This window comes from Cupressus sempervirens, chromosome 10 (genome assembly GCF_028749045.1).
Source record: "Cupressus sempervirens isolate cs-2001-9-10 chromosome 10, ASM2874904v1, whole genome shotgun sequence".
Classification (NCBI taxonomy): domain Eukaryota; kingdom Viridiplantae; phylum Streptophyta; class Pinopsida; order Cupressales; family Cupressaceae; genus Cupressus; species Cupressus sempervirens.
In genome coordinates, this window is record NC_143127.1 from 737064191 (window position 1) to 737090176 (window position 25986).

Genomic DNA, 25986 nt, shown 5'->3' on the forward strand with positions numbered 1-25986 from the left:
ATATTGTGTACCACGTTGATCCCTTCTTCGAACAATAATGATTGGTAAATGATCAATTGTGTGTGGCAAGACTTTTGATAGCTGTTCAACATGCTGGGGAAAACTAATGGTATGTCCTTTATACTTATACTGACCACCAGTTGCATGTGTAACTTGCAATATAGGGTTTACACGTGCAATCAACATCTCTTCAACCTGAGTTAAATTTCCAAGCTCTGGTGGTTGACATCCAGGATCCATATTATTTGCAAATGAAAACCTGTGAATTCCTGTCTCTTGACGACACCTATTGCATATTGGACCCTCACTAGTGCGATATACTTTCATTCCTACATACGACTCCTGACAAACATAACACATATTTGGTGTTTTCAAATTATCTATCTGATATCTAAACTGCATTTGGAATCTTCTAAATTTGGACTGAAGCATACCATTTGGGTTGGGCATGTTTTCTGTATCATTTTGAAGCGTACCATTTGGGTTGGTCATGTTTTGTCTATCATTTTGCAACTCTAAATCAACATGTATGTGACTTCCATGTTGTGGTGTTTCTGGTACACGTTCTATGGATGGTGAGTGTCCATTCTCAATATTTAGTTGATTATTTGTATTTGGAGGATGGTCATATATGTGGCTTGGTTCTGCTTGAGGATGTTGAACTTGGTAGCTTTGTGAATTTTGAGGAAGGACCCTCTCAAAAGTACATCGACGATGGTTTCTGTCTACATTTTGTAGATCTCGATTTTCAGTTTCTAGTTGTTCAACCGTTATTTCTACTCTTCTTCTGGCATATCTTTGCCTGCACCCTTGATTTTCTATTACTCTTTTTTGTTCTCTTTCAAGTTCTGTCTGTTGTTGTTGTTGACGTCTACGATATTCTCTACGATACTCTCTTTGATATTGTCTTTGGTATTCTCTCCTTTCCTCCTCCGTCTCAAAATTCAACCTAGGTCTCACCATAGCTAGTAGGAAAAAAACATTAATGAAGTAACATTTATTTATATATACATGAGAAATATTTAACCAATAAATATTATTATATTTATCTATGCATAAAAATTACATTCTAATGTTGGAAAATGGTGGCATTGCCTTCCACATTTCAAACATTAAAATTATTTATGGATAAAAATTACATTCTAATATTCTACGAAAAAATTAGATTATAATGTTTGAAAATGGCGGCATTGCCTTCCACATTTCAAACATTAAACTAATTTATGAATAAAATATATTTGAATAAAAGAATTAGCAATATAATATAAGAAAAATGGTGGGAGTGCCTTCCACTTTTGAAACATTATTTATGGATAAAAATTACATTGTAATATTGTACGAAAAAATTGCATTATAATATTCTACAAAAAAATTACATTCTAATGTTTGAAAATGGCGGCATTGCCTTCCACATTTCAAACATTAAACTAATTTATGCATAAAATATATTTGAATAAAAGAGTTAAATAGAATTAATATGTAAACAATAATGTAAATGAAAATACTATTGTAAATCTAAATATTATTGAAAATCTAAATAGTTCTGTAAACAAAAGGACTCTTATAAATGAAAATAATACATCATGTTACACAATCTCTATAAAGGAATAGTTAGTATTGAAAAATGTGTTAAAAAAAATTACATTGTAAAATTTATCTATGCATAAAAATTAAAAACCTCAACTAAAGTTATCATTTAATTTTTATATAGATATTATATTTTTATATTCCATTGTGAATGTATTGAAGATCTTAAAAAATGTGTAACGGCTCCCATTTCTTTTTTGTTGACGGAGAATTAGGGATTCGTGCTGTGATTGTATAACGCCTCTTAGCGTAACAAGAATCACTTGCATTTGTTGAAAAGAAAAATCTTTTCCACTTTATGAAATTTTATAAATATCCTTTCACCCAACATATTTATAATGATACGGATGTTATTTACTATTCTAACAGCCCTCTTACAGTCTACCATTTGCACCTCCTTGTTCTATTTCTAAATTGGTCTCGATATATTCATCACTTCAATAAGAATACAAAGAAAGTGCTTACTAGAAGTTCCTTTCATTGAAGAAGAAATATATTATCTCAAATATCATTAATCTCTTTCAATCAAGGATATTTCTTTCATGTTTAAGCCTACGTATTAAACCAGTTGCTCAAAATTGAGTTTCTGGCATTGACTATTTCCATAAATATCAGATATTATCTCATATCTTTTCCTGTAAATAAACCTTGACTAAGTATGAAATAACCTTATCCGAGTTATTTATGTTTCAGCATCTTGTGCAGATATGGAGTAAAATGTAACAGAAATCTGCCACAAGACATTTACATCATTGAATACGAAAACCACAAAAGTGCAATTTCGAAAAACCAGCATAAAAAAGTTACAACCATACAAACCGTTGATAAAAAACATAAAAAATCTGAATGCATGAACAATACCTGACTGAATGCTATGCAGTCGAATTGGCACCTTCTTCAGATCTCCACGGGAAGCATTGGATTATGGCGAAGCAGAAGTCGGATCTCTGTGTATGTTCATTATGGCAAGGGCAACGTATTTAACATTTTGGAATGACTTTATGCCTTCCCGCCGTTAGAAGATTGAAAACCGATTTGCATTCCATCGGTTGGAAAAAGAAAAAGAAAATGCAAATCGAAACGTAAATGTGAAATGGCTCCCATTTCTTTTTTGTTGACGGAGAATTAGGGATTCGTGCTGTGATTGTATAACGCCTCTCGGCGTAATTAACAACAAAAACATCTCATTACCATGGTATTAATATAACGAGCCAAAGCGTAGGTGTTATTTATGTTATCCTACAAATGGGCCCATACAGAATTTGCAAGAGAAGATTTTCCTAGATAATAATGGAACTGCTTCCAATGGATTAGCATGATATGGGTTGCTCAATTCCAATAAATTTTCTTCTTAAACTAAAAGTATTAAATAGTTAAAATTGACTTATTTTTCCTCCCTTAATCTTCGTTAATGTATTGTTATTATTATTCGTGTTGATGTCAGAATGGAATGTATCATCTCTGTAGTCAAAAAGCTCTCTTTGCGTTTTGGAAACGTGTTTCTATTTTTAAAGCCAAATAGTATCGCACGATAATTAAATATAGGCGGAATGAAGAAATAGCAGGAGAGGAAACCATAATTTAATCGCTCGGATCGGCTTCGATCAAATGATCAAATTACCGCCAACTCTGAACATAATTATCCTCCTGATTAAGTCTTATCCAAACATTCTTTGACCAAAACTTTCGTGCTTGCGATACGACTCGTTTGCTATAAATACTTAGCCGTCTCATATTTGGGATAAAAGACTCTAGTTTTGATAATGGGTGCTCTCAGAATCCCTAAGCAAACAAGATGGTCAGATTTGCCTGAACATCTGATGGAGAGAATATTCGAATTCCTTCCAGTCGACTGCTTCTTCCGTTTCAGAGCTGTTTGCAAGGGGTGGAATGCTCTGTTTTCATCCCAACACTTGAATTCCATTGCAAGAAACAGCCAGCCATTTCTCATTCTTTGCCCCTCCAACACCCAATTTCCCTCCCTTCTCTATTCCTTCTTCACCAACACTTGGCGAACCATTTCTCTCTCTTTCATTCCAAACGATTGTTCCATCAATTTCAGAGGATCTTCTTCAGGGCTGCTCTTGGCAGACATAACTGCCAATTTCTGGTTTGGATATAATTCTCCAACGCTGTGTCTTTGCAATCCCCTTACCCAAGTGTTCTCCACACTGCCAGAGATGAGCTGTGTGAGTAGAATTATGGCCAAGGCAATTTTACCAGCAGAGAATAAGATGGAGGAATACACAGTCATGGTGGTGGGCATGAGCAGCACTGGTAAAGTTGTAGTAGAAGCGTATAATTCAACTACAAAGACATGGAAAGTTGCAGGCAATATTGCTGATGTGGGTATTAGAAACGAAGACATGTTCTTCTTCAAGGGGTATTTGGTGGGTATGACTGCAGCCAGTGGGGGAATAATGGCGTACAATATTGAACAGGGGATCGCCAGAGTTGTGGCGATGCCTACAGTACCAGATGCCCACGATTTGTGGGTTCGGCTTGTTTGTTGTAAGAGTGGCGTGTTTGCGGTTGGAGCAATCGAAGAAAATCACATTTTGAAAGGAGTAGTTATGTGGGAGTTGAAGGAAGAATATAAGTGGGAAGAGGTTGGGAAAATGCCGAGCAGTGTGTGTGAGGAATTTAGGAAGAGTTCGAATTCGAATTGGTTTGAATGCGTGGGAGTGGGAGATATGATCTGTTTGAGAGCACACGAGAGTGTGGAGATACTTGTGTTTGATGTGAGCACGAGAAACTCTTGGAAATGGCTGCCAAAGTTTCCAGCAGAGATGAGATATGTGAGTATGAGAAGCTTTCCACTGGACTACTAAGTTGCCCGAGTTTGATTGTGATTTTGCGCCCACGCAGTAAGTTTGAAGATTCAAGTCTGGTATGAAATTATGGAGACAAAGTACCCTTTTGCATCTTGGACTTCTTCTAAAAATAAGCAAAACATTTTTTTTTTTTTTGAAAATTCTGTATGAATTGGTGTTGATTTCAATGGTTAAAAGCAGAAATCAACACTAAATCTGAAAAAAAATCAGTGTGTTTTCACAGATACGGAGAAATTTATATATGAAATATTTTCACTTTAATTCATTAGTCAATCATTTGTGGGACAAAGTGCTGCTAGCAAGGGCACTAGTTATGGGAGGGCCAAAATGCACCCCACATTGTTGCGCTTGATGAAATGGAAACTCATCATAAAATGTTAATCATCATAAATAACAATATATTTATATTATTAATCTTTCATAAAATTATATTGGATTAAAAGGAACATGGAAATAGTGACAACACTTCACATTATGGACGCTTCAATTGGAGTTTAAAGAAATTGACGAAGAGTTGGGTAGTAAAAACGGATGGAGTTTTCCATGTCATCATCCCATGGCCATGCGAAGCCCAACAATGGGGGTGTGTTTTGGCCCTCCCATGGCTAGTCAATTTAAAAATGTGTAACATTTATTTATTTATTATGTTGAATTATTTTATTATTATTATTTCTTGTCTATGGGAGATCTCTATCTTATCCCTTTCCAATGTCAAAGACACACACTCAACAAGATTGAGAATTGATTCCTCATGGTCTCCTTAAGAACCATTGAAATTTACAAGTGGACCAAAGGCCCATTGACATTTATTTTATTAATAAGATTGAAAATATAATAAACTATTAATGATTGGTCATCTTAATATTTAAAATTATAATTCAAATTCTGAAATATGTTTTTAGCGACAATTTGTTATTGAAATCACATATCTAATGAGTTCTCAATAACTTGTAATTTTAAGATTGAACAAATAAATATATTGAAGATCAATAACAACTTGACAATATATAACAACTTTTGAAAAAAAATTAGTCATGGCTACACATAAAGCTACACATAACTATTCATAATCATATCAAAGTGTTAATATGCTTACTAAGTCTATAGATACCATGCAAATAAAAATAGTCTAAGACCTTAACAAAGAAGTATATTATAAATCTTATGAACTCTATTTAGAGAACTCCTAAATAAAATATCAGGAGTTCAACGTATGTAGCCTTCCCAATCCTTTTACAAACACGACTACACTTCAACTATTCATGTAATGCAAATATAGCACAAAAATTAAGTAAAGATAAATTAACCAAGTTACTATAACATGTGAGCCTTAGGAAATCTTTCATAACATCTTTATATGCTTGTTTGTTTCACATTAGAACACCCTTTACATGATCAACTAAAATTATAGATAGTTGGAAATTGATAATTAATCCTAATTTATAGATTTGGTTGATGTGGTTATGGATTATATGAGATGATGAGCATGAGATTGCTATTATGAGCCAATTTACCTAGTTTAGTTCTTTATGTTTTATAATTATTTAATAAAGTTATTTCCTAATAGGTTTCCTTTCTCTTTTTTTTTAAAATTATTTTTGCTAATTTTGACCAATTTATTAGGTACTATTATAATATTTATGATTTCTAAATTAAATTTTAAGCTTTTGAACTAAAAATATACTCATTTTAATTAATTAAATCTAACTATTTAATTATTTTGATTAAATGAGTAATGATCTAATTATTTGAATTTATTATTATTTTTATCTAAATTATTAATTATACTAATTCAATAAGTGTTTTTTATGTACTATAATAGAATAAGTGGGATTTAATTGTCTACATCTATTAAGAAATGGCTTACCTAAAGCATATGGAAGGGAAAAAAATATGGTAATTGAATAATATGATATAATAAATCATAAACTACAAATTAGAATTAAGAATTAAGATAATATTTCACAAATCTTTAAGTTTTAGATCTATGAATATTTATTAAATAAAAGGAATCTTTAACGTTGTCATGTAATGAAAAAGAGTTAGTGGTCATAAACAAAATCAAGTCTTGTTGAGTGCAAGGCCCCTGACATCTAAAAGGGATGAGGTTGGGATCATGTCCCAGGCAAATTTGGCAAAATGGATACCCCTCAGTCCTTGGTTCTTAACCAAAGAGATTAGGTGAAAAAAGTTGAATCTCCATCAAAAAACATGCCAATCACATTCCTCTTATCATTTACATGTAACCAAATTCCAACAATAATATTTGAGTTGATAAAAATATTGTTACATATTAATAGCTTTCTCCATCTCCCATATCCTCACCATGAAATCAACCAATACTCATTTAATCTTCTTACCCAATCATTGAGATTATTTCAATGTTTACTAATGCACGAAGTGTCTCATCAATCAAGAAGGGGTATATTTCTCCTACCAAACTTGTTACTTGTGCATATTACAATTCCATTCTTATATTATTCTATTTTTAGTGCATTCTTGAAATCTTATCATTGATACTATTTCATATACAATATAGGATCGGATATTGTATGCATGTATCATAGTTCCCCATATAGAACCTAATACTAGTAGATTATTATATTATAATATAAGTGTTTTTGAGGAAACATTCTTGGAAATAGTATGGAAAACCCAACAAATAAGAAACCTTATGAATAGGACTTATCATTATCCACTTGACACATATAACTATGGGAAGAATGTATTGCATTCTGTTTGGTTCATGGAAGATGATGAGAATTGTCTTTTTCATTATTTGGATTTGAAATTTTTTGCATGTGTTTCAAAATTAGAAAAATGGAATTATAATGCCAGACTTCTAACTTTGTGTAATGGACACCCAGGAATGCCCAAAAGCTGAACCAAGGCTGAAATTATATTAATTCTAAAAATGCTGCAATCAAGTACAAAGAGATGTATTCCAAAGGCCAAACCCTAAGGGAATGATATCTAGAATGTTACAACAGAGAATGAACATCCTCTATTGCCAAAAGAAAGGAGTGTGATTCACACATCCAAGCTCTTATCAAATGCAAGTCATAATCATCCAATCTCATCAGCAATGAAACTTTCAGCCCTATTTATCCTTTTCTTCATCCTTCTAGAAGGAACTAAAACATTAATTAATTGCAAGAGCTAGAAGCTTCTCCTTCCAATAATTAATGCATACCCTAGAAATTCCTCCCTAACAATAATTAATTAAATCACGAGAGGCTTCCGTGCTTCCAATAATTAATACATACCCTAGAAGCTACTCCCTTGTAATTAATAATTAAATTAATTAAATACAAAGTCACCTTTTAATTTTTAATTGAATGACTTTATAAGAAATTAATTTAATTTCTTCTTATCCTCCACTTAGACTTTGGAGAACGTGAAGGCCAAAAGATGGGATCATTACAAATCCGCCATCCTTGAAATTTCTTGTCCTCAAGCAATTCAACAAAACAATGAACTCCAACCTCCACCTGGATCCCAATTGAAGTAGTATGTGACATCCTTGTGGAAATTAAACCAACTACAAGTTAGCATCATTAGGACCAACCACATGTTCTGCAGCCTAGCTCCCAAAACTTGTGCTAACGATGTAGAAATCAGAATGTCACCAGAAGGCAACTCCGTAGAAGATCTATGAAATCTCTTCTTCCCAACTGCTGCAACACAAAACTGAATCTTTGTAGATGGTGAAAACAATGCCCAACTCCACTCAAGAGAGTGATCAATATCAACCGCAAACATCAAATTGTCATAAGACAATGTGGCATCCATGTTGAACATAGTACTATTGCAGAAGTGAACATCAACACTTTGTTGATCGATAGTATAATATGACTCTATCACTATATCACTCACCTCATTAGCAATAACAGGTGTACTATCATCAAAGCACACATCTACAACTGCATGCATACTGCCAAACTCCTCGTTGGATGGTTCAACTGACATAGAAGTGGCTGCTGATATGATAGTATCCTTGCATTCTTCTAATCCCACATCCATGGACTCCATATCACCAGCACCATAGCTAGTGGCTCTATATGTGTCTCAATCCCACCTGAGGAATCAACTACCTTTTTCTCTGGAGCAACATACAAATCGTCAATGTTGATGCCCATCTTTCTAGCCATAAGTTGCAACATCATATCCATTCGCCTATTCTGCTTCTGTTGCATCATATCCATTCGCCTATTTTGCTCTTGTTGCATCATATCCATTTGCCTATTTTTCTCTTGTTGCATTCGCTGCCCCTCCTCTAATGTACCCAGTAATCTGAATATTACATTTTCTTGATTTGGATTGATATACATGTTATCAAACACTTTTCCCTTTATCTCGTTGTTCCAAATTCCCTATAAGAACTCCACAAGATGGCAGGACTTATAGCTCTGATACTACTGTAATGGACACCCAGGAATGCCCAAAAGCTGAACCAAGTCTGAAATTATATTAATTCTAAAAATGTTGCAATCAAGTACAAAGAGATGTATTCCAAAGGCCAAACCCTAAGGGAATGACGTCTAGAATGTTACAACAGAGAATGAATGTCCTCTATTTCCAAAAGAAAGGAGTGTGATTCACACATCTAAGCTCTTATCAAATGCAAGTCATAATCATCCAATCTCATCAGCAATGAAACTTTCAGCCTTATTTATCCTTTTCTTCATCTTTCTGGAAGGAACTAAAACATTAATTAATTGCAAGAGCTAGAAGCTTCTCCTTCCAATAATTAATGCATACCCTAGAAATTTCTCCCTAGCAATAATTAATTAAATCACGAGAGGCTTCCGTGCTTCCAATAATTAATACATACACTAGAAGCTACACCCTTGTAATTAATAATTAAATTAATTAAATACAAAGTCACCTTTTAATTTTTAATTGAATGACATTATAAGAAATTAATTTAATTTCTTCTTATCCTCCACTTAGACTTTGGTGAATGTGAAGGCCAAAAGATGGGATCATTAGATTTGTCTCAAAACCATGTTATCAGACTTCTCGCTAGTATCTAGGAATTTAGAATCAAAAATTGGTTACAACTTTTGAGGAGTGTAAAATTAATAGATTCAACTATTTTTTGGAATCTTCTTGCAACTCCAATCTTACGCATAAAAATGTATCTTCCCACTCATCTTCTGTGAAACAAATGGTTCAAGTAAAATCCCAAAATAAGGAATGAAGATTTGCAAAACCTTGGTTTGGCTAAATCAAGATTTGTAGAAATCTCAATTTCTACAATTCCACAAACCAAATGGACCCTAAATGAAAACTATTTGATTTGTTGCACTAAACCATTGTGGTCTCAAATTTCTATCATTTATTTGTATGCATACATTATATTTGTCTCTTTCCTATGCTCTTTTGAGTTTGTTTCAAAAACTCAAATTTCTTTTGAACAATCATGCAATGAACCTTAGATAGGAAAACAAAAATATCATACTCCAACCTTGCAACCAATTTTTTTTTTTTAAAGCTTAACATGAAGCTCCAAAAATGATTTAAAAAATAACTACAATTTACACTTATTAAATCGCATAAGCCCATCAATATTTGTATTTACTATTGTCTCTCCACGAGAAGAAACTTAAAATCAGGGCAATGTTGCACCTTTAAGCAAATTGGTTCTTTTAGTTAGGTTATGCTTTCAAATTGATAAGGAGTTGAATAATTGTAAATATTTTACTTGATAATATGTAAAGAAAATCACTTACTATTGTCCCAATTAATGTACTAAAGGATTAAGGTTTGGTAGTTTGGAGGACACTTTCCATTGTACCATATTGGTTATTAAATTTATGAGAATAATATGCATTTTTTATATTTATTGATTGTATATACTCATTATAAAATACTAGAAATAATTATTACTGTTGAATTGAAATATAGCTTTGAATAACATATTTTTAATTTTTATGATAAAACAATATTTAAACATAAAAAATTATAAATTTATTCTCTTTTCTCTACACAAATATGAGACAATACTATTATAAATCTAATATGTTTAATTTTAAAAAAATTATCAAATAATTTCTCTAAATGAAATATTAATAATTCTTACATCATTTTTTAAGACCCAAGCCATGATAGACAATTAATTGTGGTTTTATGATTCCATGTGTATAGATTAGACTAATTCACTGATGCAATGATTTCATTATGTTCAAATTGAATGCAATAATTCAACCGATAAGCCAGATACAGTGAACACAAAAATGGTGGGTTTTGAAGGTTTTGCACAACTAAAAATGGCTTCGAGAATATGTAGTGCAACCATGTTTTGGCAGGATATGGTTAAACTCATTCTCTCTTAGAAATACCACTTAACATGGGTACAATATGATTTGTAGTTGTATTTTTCTTCCATAATCTATATTTGGCTTATTTGAATATGTGGGTTTTGATTTTGGAGTGTTTGTGGAAATGACAGGGATGATTGTTGACATGAGTGTAGCTGGTTTTAGGTGTTAGTGAGGGAGCTTATGTTAGCACTGTAGATGAGGGTACATTTTGGTAGGGAGTTGATTTCTTTGTTTCTTTATTTTTTCCTACATTGTCCATTTTATTCACAAGTTTTGAATCTCTATTACAAATAATTCCACCTTATTATCATGGAAGCCTTCAAGTAACTTTTTCCTCCTTATTTTGATTTCTAATAAACAAACAGATTTAACATTTAGGGTAAGGAAGGAAAAAAAAAAGATTTTTTGAAAAGGTGTAACAATATTTTAGTATTTTACTAATATGCAATTGTTTCGAGTATAAATGTAAGCTTCAAAAATGATTCAATAGATATGATTTTTGGCTGCATTTCATTTGTTATGAGGATTAATGATTTCAATTTAATTGCACATAAGAGCCTTTATTTTATTTTATATAAAGACTTTAAGAATGTGAATTAAAAAAAAAAAAATTCAAAATAGAAATTCTTTGACAATTATAGATAGGGAGGTTTTTGTCTCTAAAGACAAGGAATTATAACTATGAAGAAAAACTTACAGATATCAATATCGTCTTTCATTGCTTAGGGATTAAACATTCATTGAGGTTCACATATACATTTCTAAAAGAGCAAAGATAATATTTCTTAGTTTTCTTACATAGTTAGACTGACATGAATTTTAACACTCCTTATAGAAGGCAATAGGGTATTCATTAACGCAGATGAATATCATAGGTGCTGATGCTTATCATAGTATTTCCTTTCCAAGAGCGCAGTGCATTCTTTTCTGGACTATGTAAAATGTCATGTCGAGTGCTTGAGTAAGTTTCAATATATTTCATTCAAAGATTGAAATTATAGATTTCCTATTTGATATTTTTATGCTAGGCCTAGCATTCAGCTATCTAAATTTTTTATCTTCTCAATTTTGAATAATCTTCCCCTTCATCCATTGCATTTAATACTCTAAACTTTTTCTCATAAAACTCTTACACATGAACTCTCTACTCTGAATATTTGAACTTGTAAAACTCTTATACATGCACTTTCTGACTGTACAATTTTTCTCATCTAGGACATTTTCATAGGAAGTAATTAAATGAGATATAGCTTGGAGAAAAATTTAACTGAGCATGCCTCCAAGAGAATTGGTATGTATTGAGGTTCTTCATTCTAATATCTATATGAAATCTATGATTAATAAATATGAACACCCATCAAAAGCTCAAATCACCTCATTGGTTATGCCTTAACAATACACCATTGGGTATATTACTATTTTCAATTGAGATGCATGAATTGAACTTTTAAGTTCCTAAAATATTCTTTAAAAAGGGGAAGAAATGACCAGACAAAAAAAATCCATGTTTCCTTATAGGGTTCTTAGTAAGACCTGCCTCTTACAATTTTATTTTAAGGGTATGTGCAAGATCATGGTATGCCAAAAAGTGGTGATGTGAAAAAAATAGAGTTTGAAGATGTCTAAAAGTGCTTCAAAATTTGCTTTGCCTTTTTTTCACCTATCCAGGTACCAAACCTGGAAAGTAAGGCCCAAGCCTTATCGGACATCCGATCTGAGATTGGATATCCAATTTCATATCCAATATCTGATTTCATATCTGATATCCGATATCAAATCGGATATCCGATATTGGCGGCAAAAAAATTGGAGGGAAAAATGAATTTGTGAGTTATATGACTAATTTGAGTTATGAAGTATGTAAAAGTACAATATATAATCTATATATTATATAATAATATAATATTACATAATATATAATATATATACAATAACATAACGCAAAGATATTATATATAATCTATTAATATATAATAATATATTATGTTATTATTATTATTATCTATAAATATAATATATATTATTATATTATATTATTATTATTTTTACTATATTTTTATTAAATATAATAACGTAATATATTATATATTTATGTAATTAATATATATCATTATTATTGTCATCTATAAGTTTAAATCTATAATATATTATTATTATGACCTATGTTATTAATATATAATAATATATTATGTGATTATTATTATTATAATCTATAAATATAATATATATATTAACATATATATATATATATATATATATATATATATATATATATATATATATATATATATATATATATATATGTTAACATATATATATATATATATTAACATATATATATATATATATATATGATTATTATACTATATTATTATTACGTTTACTATATTATTATATTTTTACTATATTATTTCTATTAGAATCGTTTATATGGGTCGAAAGGGGTCACCGAATGATCTATGACCCCTTTTGACAAATTTCATGACAACATATGACCCTAGGGGTCCTAGGACCCCTAGGGTCATATTAGAATCGTTTATATGGGTCAAAGGGGGTCATAGGACGACCTATGACCCCTTTCAACACATTCCATGATGACATATGTCTCTAGGGGTCCTAGGACCCCTAGGAACATATTATAATTGTTTATATGGGTCGAAAGCGATCATAGGATGACCTATGACCCCTTTCGACACATTCCATGATGACATATGTCCCTAAGGGTCATATGACCCTTAGGAACATATTAGAATTGTTTATATAGGTCAAAGGGGGTTACAGGATGACCTATGACCCCTTTCAACACATTTCATGATGACATATGTCCCTAGGGGTCCTAAGACACCTAGGGACATATTAGAATAGTTTATATAGGTCTAAGGGGGTCATATGATGACCTATGAACCCTTTCAACACATCCCATGATGACATATGTCTCTAGGGGTCCTAGGACCCCTAGGGACATATTATAATCGTTTATATGGGTCGAAGGGGTCACTGGATGACCCATGACCCCTTTTGACACATTCCATGATGGCATATGTCTCTAGGGGTCTGAGGACCCATAGGGACATATTATAATTGTTTATATGGGTCAAAAGGCATCATAGGATGACCTATGACCCCTTTCGACACATTCCATGATGGCATATGTCTCTAGAGGTCCTAGGACCCCTAGAGACATATTAGAATAGTTTATATGGGTCGAAAGGGGTCATAGGATGACCTATGACCTCTTTCAACACATTCAATGATGACACATGTCCTTAGGGGTCCTAAGATGCCTAGGGACATATAAGAATAATTTATATGGGCCGAAGGGGGTCATACGATGACCTATGACCCCTTTCGACACATTCCATGACAACATGTCTCTAGGGGTCCTAGGACCCCTAAGGACATACTATAATAGTTTATATAGGTCGAAGGGGGTCATAGGATGACCTATAACCCCTTTCGATAACTTCTATGATGACATATGTCTCTAGGGGTCCTAAAATCCCTAGGGACATATTACAATCATTTATATGGGTCGAAGGGGGTCATAGGATGACCTATGACCCCTTTCGACACATTCCATGATGACATATATCCCTAGGGGTCTTAGGACCCTTAGGAACATACTAGAATCATTTTTATGGGTCGAAAGGGCCCTTTCGACACATTCCATGATGACATATGTCCCTAGAGATCCTAGGACCCCTAAGGACATATTAGAATTGCTTATATGAGTCGAAGGGGATCACAAGATGACCTATGATCCCTTTCGACACATTCCATGACTACATATGTCCCTAGGGGTCCTAGGACCCCTAGGGACATATTAGAATCGTTTATATAGGTCGAAAGGGGTCACAAGATGACCTATGACCCCTTTCGACACATTCCATGATGACATATGTCTCTAGGGGTCCTATAACCCCTAGGGACATATTAGAATCGTTTATATGGGTCGAAGGGGGTCATAGGATGACCTACGACCCCTTTCGACACATTCCATGATGACATATGTCTTTAGGGGTCCTAGGACCCCTAGGGACATTTAAGAATCGTTTATATGAGTCGAAGGGGGTCACAAGATGACCTATGACCCCTTTTGACACATTTCATGACGACATATGTCTCTAGGGGTCCTAGGACCCCTAGGGACATTTTAGAATCATTTATATAGGTCATGGGATGACCTATGACCTCTTTCGATACATTCCATGATGACATATGTCTCTACGGCTCCTAAGACCCCTAGGGACATATTAGAATTGTTTATATGGGTTGAAGAGGGTCATCGGATGACCTATGACCCCCTTTGACACATTCCATGATGACATATGTCCCTAGGGGTCATAGGACCCCTAGGGATATATTAGAATCATTTATATGGATCGAAGGGGGTCATAGGATGACCTATGATCCCTTTCGACACATTCCATGGAAACATATGTCCCTATGGGTCCTAGGACCCTTAGGGACATATTAGAATCATTTATATGGGTCGAAGGGTGTCATAGGATGACCTGTGAAACCTTTTGACACATTCCATGATGACATATGTCCCTAGGGGTCTTAGGACCCCTAGGGACATATTAGAATCGTTTGTATGGGTCGAAGGGGGTCATAGGATGACCTATTACCCCTTTCAACCCATTCCATGATGACATATGTCCCTATGGTTCTAGGACCCCTAGGGACATATTAGAATCATTTATATGGGTCGAAGGGGGGTCACAAGATGACCTATGATCTCTTTCGATGCATTCAATGATGACATATGTCGCTAGGCATCCTAGGACCCCTTGGGACATATTAGATTCATTTATATGGGTCAAATTGGGTCATAGGATGACCTATGACCCATTTCGACCCATTCTATGACAACATATGTACCTAGGGGTCCTAGGACCCCTAGGGACATATTAAAGTCATTTATATGGGTCAAAGGGGGTCACAGGATGACCTATGACCCCTTTCGACACATTCCATCATGACATATGTCCCTAGGCGTCGTAGGACTCCTAGGGACATATTAGAGTCATTTTATATGGGTCGAAGGGGGTCATAGGTGACTTATGACACCTTTTGACTCATTCCACGACAACATATGTCCCTACGGCTAGGACCCCTAGGGACATATTAGAGTCATTTATATGGGTCAAAAGGGGGTCATAAGATGACCTATAACCCCTTTCAACCCATTCCATGACAACATATGTCCCTAGGGGTCCTAGGACCCCTATGGACATATTAGAATTATTTATATGGGTTGAAGGGGGTCACAGGATGACCTATGACCCCTTTCAACCCATTTCATGATGACATATGTCCCTAGGGGTCCTAGGACCCCTAGGGACATATTAGAATTGTTCTTATGGGTCGAAGGGGGTCATAGGATGAGCTATGACCCCCTTCAACCCATTACATGATGACATATGAGCTATGACCCCCTTTGACCCATTACATGATGACATATGTCCCTAGGGGTCCTAGGACCCCTAGGGACATATTATAATCATTGTTATGGGTCAAAAGGGGTCATAGCATGACATATGACCCCCTTCGACCCATTAGATGATGACATATGTCTATAATGATCTTAGGACCCCTAAGAACATACTAGAATCGTTCTTATGTGTCGAAGGGGGTCATAGGATGACCTATGACTCCCTTCGACCCATTACATGATGACATATGTCCCTAGGGGTCCTAGGACCCCTAGGGACATATTAGAATTGTTCATATGTGTCGAAGGGGGTCATAGGGTAACCTATGACCCCCTTCATCCCATTACATGAGGACATATGTCCTTAGGGGTCCTAGGACCCCTAGGAAAATATTATAATCATTTTTATGGGCCGAAGGGGATCATAGGGTGACCTATGACCCCCTTCTACCCATTCCATGATGACATATGTCCCTAGGGGTCCTAGGACTCTTAGGGACATACTAGAATCATTCTTATGTGTCGAAGGGGGTCATAGGGTGACATATGACCCCCTTGAACACATTCCATGACGACATATGTCACTAGGGGACATATTAGAATCATTCTTACGGGTTGAAGGGGGTCATAGGATGACCTATGACCCCCTTTGACCCATTACATGATGACATATGTCCTTAGGGGTCCTAGGACCCCTAGGGACATATTAGAATCATTCTTATGGGTCTAAGGGGCTCGACCCATTCCATGGCGACATATGTCCCTAGGGGTCATAGGTCACCCTATGACCCCTTTCGACCCATTACATGATGACATATGTCCATAGGGGTCCTAAGACCCCTAGGGACATATTAGAATCATTCATATGGGTCGAAGGGTGTCATAGGGTGACCTATGACCCCCTTTGACCCATTACATGACAAAGTATGTCTCCAGGGGTCCTAGGACCCCTAATGACTTATTATAGTTGTTCTTATGGGTCGAAGGGGGTCATAGGGTGTCTTATGACCCTCTTTGATACATTCCATGATGACATATATCCCTAGGGGTCCTAGGACCCCTAGGGACATTTTAGAATTGTTCTTATGTGTGGAAGGGGGTCATAGGGTGACTTATGACCCCCTTCGACTCATTACATGATGACATATGTCCCTAGGAGTTCTAGGACCCCTAAGGACATATTATAATCATTCTTATGGGTCGAAGGGGGTTACAGGTCATATTAGAATCATTCTAATGGGTTGAAAGGGGTCAGAGGTCATCCTTTGACCCCCTTGACCTGTGACCCCCTTTGACCCATAAAAATGATTCTAATATGTCCCTAGGGGTTGTAGGACCCCTAGGGACATATTATAATTGCTCTTATGGGTCAAAGGTGGTGATAGGGTGACCTATGACCCCCTTCGACCCATTCCATGATGACATATGTCCCTAGGGGTCCTAGGACCCCTAGGGACATACTAGAATCATTCTTATGTGTTGAAGGGGGTCATAGGTCACCCTATGACCCCTTTCGACACATTCCATGATGACATATGTCCCTAGGGGTCCTAGGACCCCTAAGGACATATTAGAATCGTTCTTATGGGTTGAAGGGGGTCATAGGATGACCTATGATCCCCTTCGATCCATTACATGACATATGTTCCTAGGACCCCTAGGGACATATTAGAATTGTTCTTATGGGTTGAAGGGGGTCATAGGGTGACCTATGACCCCCTTCAACACATTCCATGATGACATATGTCCCTATAGGTCCTAAGACCCCTAGAGACATATTAGAATCATTCTTATGTGTCGAAGGGGGTCATAGGTGACCTATGACCCCCTTCGACCCATTACATGATGAAATGTGTCCTTAGGGGTCCTAGGACCCCTAGGGACATATTAGAATCGTTCATATGGGTTGAAGGGTGTCATAGTTTGTCTTGCGGGATTGAGTTCTTCAGGATTAGATTGGCCAACTTGGTGCATTCAATGCATGTAATATGTGATCATGACATGGATTGATCTGGGGGTGTGTGAGGACCTATGTGTGGTCTTGGTCATCTCTCCTATGTGTATTTAATCAATGTTGTAAACTTGGGGGTTTGTCCTAAGTATTTTTCATGTGGTTATCATGGGTTAACATGAGGATTAATATTTTGTATTTAATGTTGTTGTAAGATGAGTTGTGGCTTAAATACACATTTAATGTAAAGGTTTATTTGATTTGTAACTTGCTAGGTTGAATTATGGCTTAGTTGGGTATACTTAAGGGGGTTTAGGGAGTCTTGAGTCATTATGGATTCAACATGGAGTAGCTGAGAGGAGAAAACTGTAGAAGAGTTAGTAATTGCAGCTTGGGAAATAAGGAGATTGCTTGGTGGCTTGCGAGCACAAGTGTAGATCTTCATAGAGGTTTCTACTAGAGTGCTATTTTGTTACAGATCTAGACTAGCTAGGGTTTGGGTTGGATCTTGAGGGATCTTGTAGAGCTATTACTTTCTTTATATTTGGTCGTAATCGAGAAGGCCTTATAGCTTGACACATTGCATGTAATCAGTTGTTTTATGAATAAAGAGTTGAAGGCATTTTTGTCCCTTTTGTATTATCTCTAAAACTACACTTGCGGCTTCTTATATAGTAGAGAGTCCCACAAAACCACCAATTGGTATTACATAAACCATGTTCTACCTAACCCATTGGCCCCACATTTAATTCTTTTCCCCAATATTAAATAATTACATCAAATATTATCACAATGTTACAATATAACTCATCAAGTTTATCCCATGGGAATTTCTACATGTTGCACGCCCATCTAGGTGCAACATTAATAATAAAATAAAATAATACAATATAACAATATTATGCAATGTGTGCAACACCCATTATCTCAACAATCTCCCGCTTGTTGGACACATTGAAAGTTAGTTGCTTGGTCCATTGATGTGATCATGGTGCCATTGATTTTGGCATGACATAATTTGATATATAGGTACATCCTTGATGTTCATTGGTTTGGATTCCTGATTTGGTTATGGTGATATATCTTCTTGGTTGAGGATGATAGTTATTTGGTTTCTTTTGAGGAGCTCATGATGTGCACTTTGAGTTCTTTGATGGTTTGATGCATTGGTTGATTCTCATGGTTAGAGGATATTTTTTCATCATGATGTCATGGATAGCTTAGATATACGGTTTAGTGGGAGCTTGTGACAGTGATGAAGTGGGAGTGCAAGATTAGTTCTTGGTTTGGTTTGTATCTTCTTGGGTTGGAGATCTTGGTTTCACTTAGTACTGAAACTTTGGTTGTGTAAGTGTATACCTAGAGGATCTTTATGTAGGAGATGGATTTTATTATGTCATAGGTGACTCAGTACCATTTCATTCAACTAGTTCTGGATGATGGATAATTAAAGTTGGACAAGATACATACAAATGATAATCCAACTGACATGTTTATAAAGGTAGTGACAAGGGAGAAGTTGAACTCCTCTTCAGCTTTAATTATTCTTCTCGACTAAAAATAATAAAGGTAAAACTAAGTCTAGGGTGGTTTGATCAAGTGGGAGCCTCATGGAGTAGCGACATTGCCACAGGACCAGTCTCCAAGTGGGATATTGTTGTCTAGTGTGAAGCCTACTCAGTCCCTAAGTTGGAGATTGTTACTTTGTGATGACTAATTAGGGAAGTATTGTACATTCTCCATAATTCCTCAGTGGGGTTTGGGGCTAGGCTAGGCCTCGAGCTAGGATTTTTGGGTAGCAGAGGCATAACCCTCAAGATTTTTTTTTGGGTATATAATATCGGCATTGTTTGGGTTGACATGTTGTAACTAGTTTATCTCTAAAGTGAAAAAAATACTTGTATAAAATGGCTTAGCGTTAGGGGTTTTATCATAAGGTGTGATGCAAAAATTGCTTCTTGTGGTGGTATTGAGCTATAAGGGATTACAGATTGTAATTAAGTCGTAATCACTGGATAATAAAAATATTGGATGCATTGTTTGGTGGGCCTAGCCCAAGGATTGGGTAAACCATATTAACTCTTTGTTTCTTGTGTTCTCTTCTATTGAATTTATTATTTTCTAATATTGGTTATATTTGCATGTAATTCTTATTTTCTATCTATGGTTAATCCTAACAACACAAAACTATAAACACCATAACATGAATTATTGAAGATGTAAAAATAAAGGGTAAACAAGTTGAATAAAATGAGGGATGCAAGCTATTAGACCTCTGCTATCAAGAGAAGTGGAAATCATGTTCTTTTATTGATCTCATTGTGGTTTTGACATATGAGTGAAAGCACACTTAAGTCATTTCTTAATAGTATTTAGTGCATGCCGAGTAAGTAATGTATGTTGAGTATAAGTTGTCAAATAATGCATGTCAAGTAAGATATATAGTATGTGTCGAGCAGATAGTTAGTGCCAAGTCACTCCAGTGCCAAGTAAGCTAGTAAATGTTGAGTGATTTAGATGTTGAGTGAACAGTGGATGTCAAGTCATTTAGAGGCTGAGTTACAACATTGAAGATATAGTGGATGTCAAGCATCAGAGGCTTCAAGTACAATTTTGGACATAGTTGTTTGTAATGGCACAAACTCCTATGTAAACCATTTTTGGACTGACTTACAGATTGTTTTGCAATTCTAAATGATAAGAACAAATCTACATTGAGAATCCTTATGAAGTACATGCAACCAATCGGATTGAGGGATGTTCTAAGCAGGAAAATGGGTGAATCACAATCGTTGATTCCTACCTAACCTTAGGTTACCTAACTCTTCTTACAGAGGACAAAACCTAAAGATTTTATGAACAAAGAGAGAAGTTTTCATGTGCAGACAGTGCATTCATGGTGACTAAGGAGTTTTGACAAAAGATTAAATTGCATAATTAGTTAAAGAGAACAGAGGAAAGTAGAGAGAGGACATAAGTGATATATCTAATTAGATAGGATCAAGTATACATCAGGAAAGAGGTGATCTAATATCTAGCAAAGAGGTGCTAACTGAAGGATCAAGGCTGAGACATTTTAATAGGTGATTTAGTAAAAATCTCTTAACCAAGTAGTCTTAGCAGGCTTTTGTAAATCCTTTAACAAGGTGCTTACTTCATTGTAAGTTGAAGTCCTTTAACCAAGAACACTTCTAACAAGGTGTTGAAATCCTTTAACAGGGTAAGATCTAACAATCTTTGTAAGCCTTTAATAGGGCAAACCTTTCATAGGATAGATCATAGTTTATGATCAAATAATTGTAACCTTCATTGGATACACTTTACAACTAAAATAGTGAAGATTTGTGGGTGTCATCCCCACCCCAATTTTACCTTCTCATTGGAGGGTTTCTAGGTAATCAAATATCTTGTGTCATATGTGTTTAATGTTATTTTCTTTCATGCTATGGATGAACATGTTTAGTTTGGTATTCCAGTTTACATGCAAATTATGAGATGGATGTGTGATGAATGTTTTAATGGGTAAAGTTTTGAAGGATTAATTCACCCCCCCTCCCTCCCCAAGTTTACTTTCCCTATTGTATTTCCAACAACTAGTATCAAAGCCTTTTTCTCTAGAAAGGAAAGCTTTACAACTTTGAGGAAAGATCTTGAAGATGAAAGTATACAAGTTGGGATAGGTTATTGATAACTAGAAGATTGAAATTCAACTTTCTCTACATTAGTTGAATGAAGCAAGAGATGAGTTGAAGCACTCATTAAAGAGAAAGAAAGAGATAGCTATTGAGGAGAATGACACACTTTTTTAAGAGGAAGACACTATTGAATTGTTTGCAAATGAAAACTCGAGTGAGTTGGATGTGCAATTGTAGATCTGATGGAAAAGAATGGTGCCCTAATTGAAGAGGTCAAAAATCTTAAGATAGAACAAGAAGTCCAATTAGTATTGCTACATGAGGTGACTGAGTGGAAAAAGAAAGTTGTGGAAGACAAAGTCATGATTGAAGATGACAAAAGGATACTGACAAACAAACTAGAAGAGAAGACATCTAAGGTACAAAGGATCACTAACATGCAACTGGAAATAATGAGTCAAGTGATGATTTCTAATCATGAATTGAATGGTAAGAAAATTGAGATCACAACCCTGAAATTACAAAATGAACAACTGAGGAATGATTTAGAAGAGAAAAAGAAATTTTTTAAAGTTTCAACAAATCTAATGAAGCCATCAAGTACTTTGAGAAACTGATGAAATATCCTATATCTAATGATGATACTATTGGATTGGGGTACACCAGTACTAAGGAAGTAGAATCATCTAAAAGTGGTGAACAAAGAAGCAACAAAGGTAAGAACTACAAACCCACTTGTCATAGTTGTGGAAAGTTAGGTCATACAACAAATGTTTGTAGGAGCAACAATCCAAATTAGAACCCTAAGAAGAAATTCATGGGTAACTGTCATAAGTGCAACAAGCAGGAACATCAAGCACATGAATGCAAGACCAAGACTTCAAGCACACAAATACTTGAAGGTTACTGCTATAATTGTAAGAAGTATGGACATAGAGCATATGAGTGCAGATCCAAGCCTAATTGGTCATCAAACAAGCAAGCAAAGGTAAACCATACTAACAAATCCTAGAATTGGGATTACAATAAAAGGTATAGTTGTCCCTATTGTCAAGAGTATGGACATGTTGCTAAGAATTGCATTAGAACACATTTCGGAAGTGATTATAGTATATGGTTGAGTCAAACTACATGCTTTAGTTGTTTGAAGATTGGTCACATAAGCATGAACCGTCTAACAAGGTCAATAGAACTAGCAATGAATTCAACAAAGGCAAAGAAAAGGTTGATGTTGAGAAAGTCAAAGTGCAAATGAACAAGACATGGAAGAAAAAGGAAGATTGTAGCACATCAAGTTCAGATGAGATCACTTCATCCAGTGGATCAAGTGATCACATCACCCACAACTAGGCAATCAAAAGGTATGTGGGATTGATATTGCAATGATATATTTTACATCAGTTCCAAGAATCTAAGTTCCGAAAAGATTATATATGCCTGAATTGAAATCTATAAGTTTTTTTAGTTTTCATGTTGTTGTCGAGCATGAAAAGTTTCAATTGATGCCAAGCTATGAAAAGTGATAGTACTGCCCAAGCTTGTTGTGGTTGCCAAGCATAGCAGAAATCATGTGTAAGCTAAGTGAGTTGAAATTGCTATGATAGTTGAGCTTACAATTATGTAAGCATTGAGCATTTATTGCCGAGTTTTAAGGGCTATATGGTAAATTTTTGACTCATTTGCATTCATTCAAGATTGAAGAGAGCATGAAGAGCCTAAGGTGAACTGAGGTGAAGGATTCAAGAGCTTGAGAACTAGATTCAGCTACTACTCGACACCAATCATCATATTCATAAGGTATTTATCGCGTGTTGAGTTATGATGTCTGAATTATTGCAAACCCTAATTATTTGATATGGCATCTAGTTCTTCTATTGTTGTTATAAAGGAAGGAAAAGAGGTTTTGAATGTTCAATTGATAAGCAATGAGATTAATCAACCATCCTTCTGAGATATTCTTGAGATAACATACAAGGGAGATCCTATTGGTGCGTTATCAATGATACCACCACAGGTTTTGATGATATAAGATGTAAGATGTTGCTACACTTGTAAGGTTGGAAGTATTGGAGACATGGAAATTAGAGAGTTATATGGAAAATTGTGCATAAATGGAGTGTTAAAGGAGGAAAAAAATTGTAGAGAGAAAAGGGTTAACCTATGCCCTAGATTTTCCTAATGTATTCAAAATAGAATGGATTAAGATAGTATTAAGAAAAATACATGATAACTCTGTATGGTTGGAAAATGGCCCTACCAAGATCACAAAAAGGATTATTCAACAAGTAACAAGGTATCCTACCCTAGATAGACCCAAGACCATACGACGTGATGCTAAGGAGGTAATTGAGAAGAATATAGGGGTTGTATGGAACAAAAGAGGAATGACAATAGACATAATTTCAGATCCCCTAATTGCAGTTCAGATTGGAGAGTTCATAGAGAAAATTGGGGACAACTTTGAGTCAATAATGACAAGCTATTTTGAATACTTTAAGAAGTCTACGAAGCAGAGACTAAGGATACCAGTGTCACTAGTAGAGAAATATTATGATGATGTTTGTTTTCTAGTTGATGCTGATCATACTTATGTGCAAGCAGTTGCTCCTAGGGTTAAATGGCTCATGCCATTGGCTTATGAAATCAATGTGGATGAGGCATCAACAACCATCACAACAATATTAGTAGAAGAAATTAACAAAAGTGCAACCTCATTCAGCAATTATGAGGAAGCCAAATCAAGAATCACAATAGATTTGAGACAACTTTTGTGGTGAGAAAGAGAAACAAAATTGTGAAGAAGTTAAAGGAAAGATTTAGTGAAGGAGGAGTGGAAGAAGAAGAAGAAGAGGATGATGAGGATGATCAATCAACTCAAGCTCCTATTACACTTACACAAGGTCAAGGAGAGGACCAAGAAGAAGAAGTAGAACATGAAGGAGGTACTAAGGGAGAAGAAGACAATGAAGCACCTAAGCCAATTGAAAAGAAGAAAAGAAAAGACAAGGAGCTAGTAGTATGTAAACCAAGGAAATTTGTGAAGCTAACACAACAAAAGCCAACAGTACCTATTTCTAGGGCTAGCACAAGGGAAACTACGAAGAATAAATATGAAGTTGACAAACCCAAAGGAAAAAGAACTATTGCTACTATAGAGGAGAGTTAGAAAGAGAAAAAAAAGATGAGGAAGTATTTAGCTTCAAATGAATCAAATGAGGAGAGGATTGAATTAGATGAAAACAATCAATTCCAAGTGGTAAGCCACAGTCCGTCTTCTGATTTAGACAACTTGTGTGACAATATCGAGAATAATGCAAATTTACCTAGGTTCACACATGTTGAATTTGATAAACTTGGAAAGATAGAAATGAATAAGTTGGAAGAGTCTATATATAATATGATGGCCACATTTAAGAACACACTCATTGATCTTGCCAACTCTTTACCCAAAGGTCTATATGATAGAGTTGAACAAAGGTGGCAATACAATTTAACAATTGAACAAAATATAAGGGAGACTACTCTAGCCAGAGTAATGCCATATTTGGACAAGTCATCCATGACTAAGGCCATAAAAAAATAAAAGGGGTGATTTGCTCCCAAATACAAAGCCTTTGACATCTTATAGAATAACATTGAAGAGGTTGTCAAACAAAGCACAAAAATATGGAAAGTTATCTATGAGTTGACAACAAAAAAAAGGCAATTGAACAAGCACCTAAGGAGGTAGGTGAGGAAAATGATGAGCAAGAGGTAGAGATTACCAAGGATGGATCTGTCAAATATGGACATGATGGAGGCACAAAGAAGGAAGAAAATGCAGAAGCTACAACTAAAGAAGAGCAGCAACAAGATCAAAATGTACCTGAGGTACATATCCTAAGTGCCAGTCCCCCTCATGTGGACCAAACTAGTCAATAGGACACAATTGAGATAAAGGATGTTTCTGACAACATAATATATAACATCAATCCTTTGGCAAAGGATGATTTGAAAAGGATACTATAGGATTCTACTTTAGTTGCAAAATTATGCATTAATCTTGTATTAGTAAGGACAAATGTATTTAACAAAGTATCAGCAGGGGAGAAATAGAACACTGCCACATCTAGTGTACCCCCCACATCTACAGAGATAAGAGGTCTAGAAGTACTATAGGGTGTCACTACTGACACTCATGTTTCAATGCCCATTGTGGTATATCAAAGAAAGGACA

At 35.1% G+C, this 25986-nt stretch overlaps 1 protein-coding gene across 1 annotated transcript; it reads left to right on the top strand.

The window, feature by feature from the left end:
• The first annotated feature begins 3350 nt into the window (after positions 1-3350).
• LOC149535965 (F-box/kelch-repeat protein At5g43190-like) lies at positions 3351-4472 on the top strand. Its single transcript, XM_089806522.1, has one exon. It carries the CDS (start codon positions 3351-3353, stop codon positions 4416-4418), a length of 1068 nt encoding a protein of 355 aa, XP_089662648.1. The 3' UTR covers positions 4419-4472.
• Positions 4473-25986: the final 21514 nt, after the last annotated feature.

Coding starts and splice junctions, on each gene's coding strand:
- LOC149535965 (XM_089806522.1), top strand. CDS start 3,351: ATGGGTGCTCTCAGAATCCCTAAGCAAACAAGATGGTCAGATTTGCCT.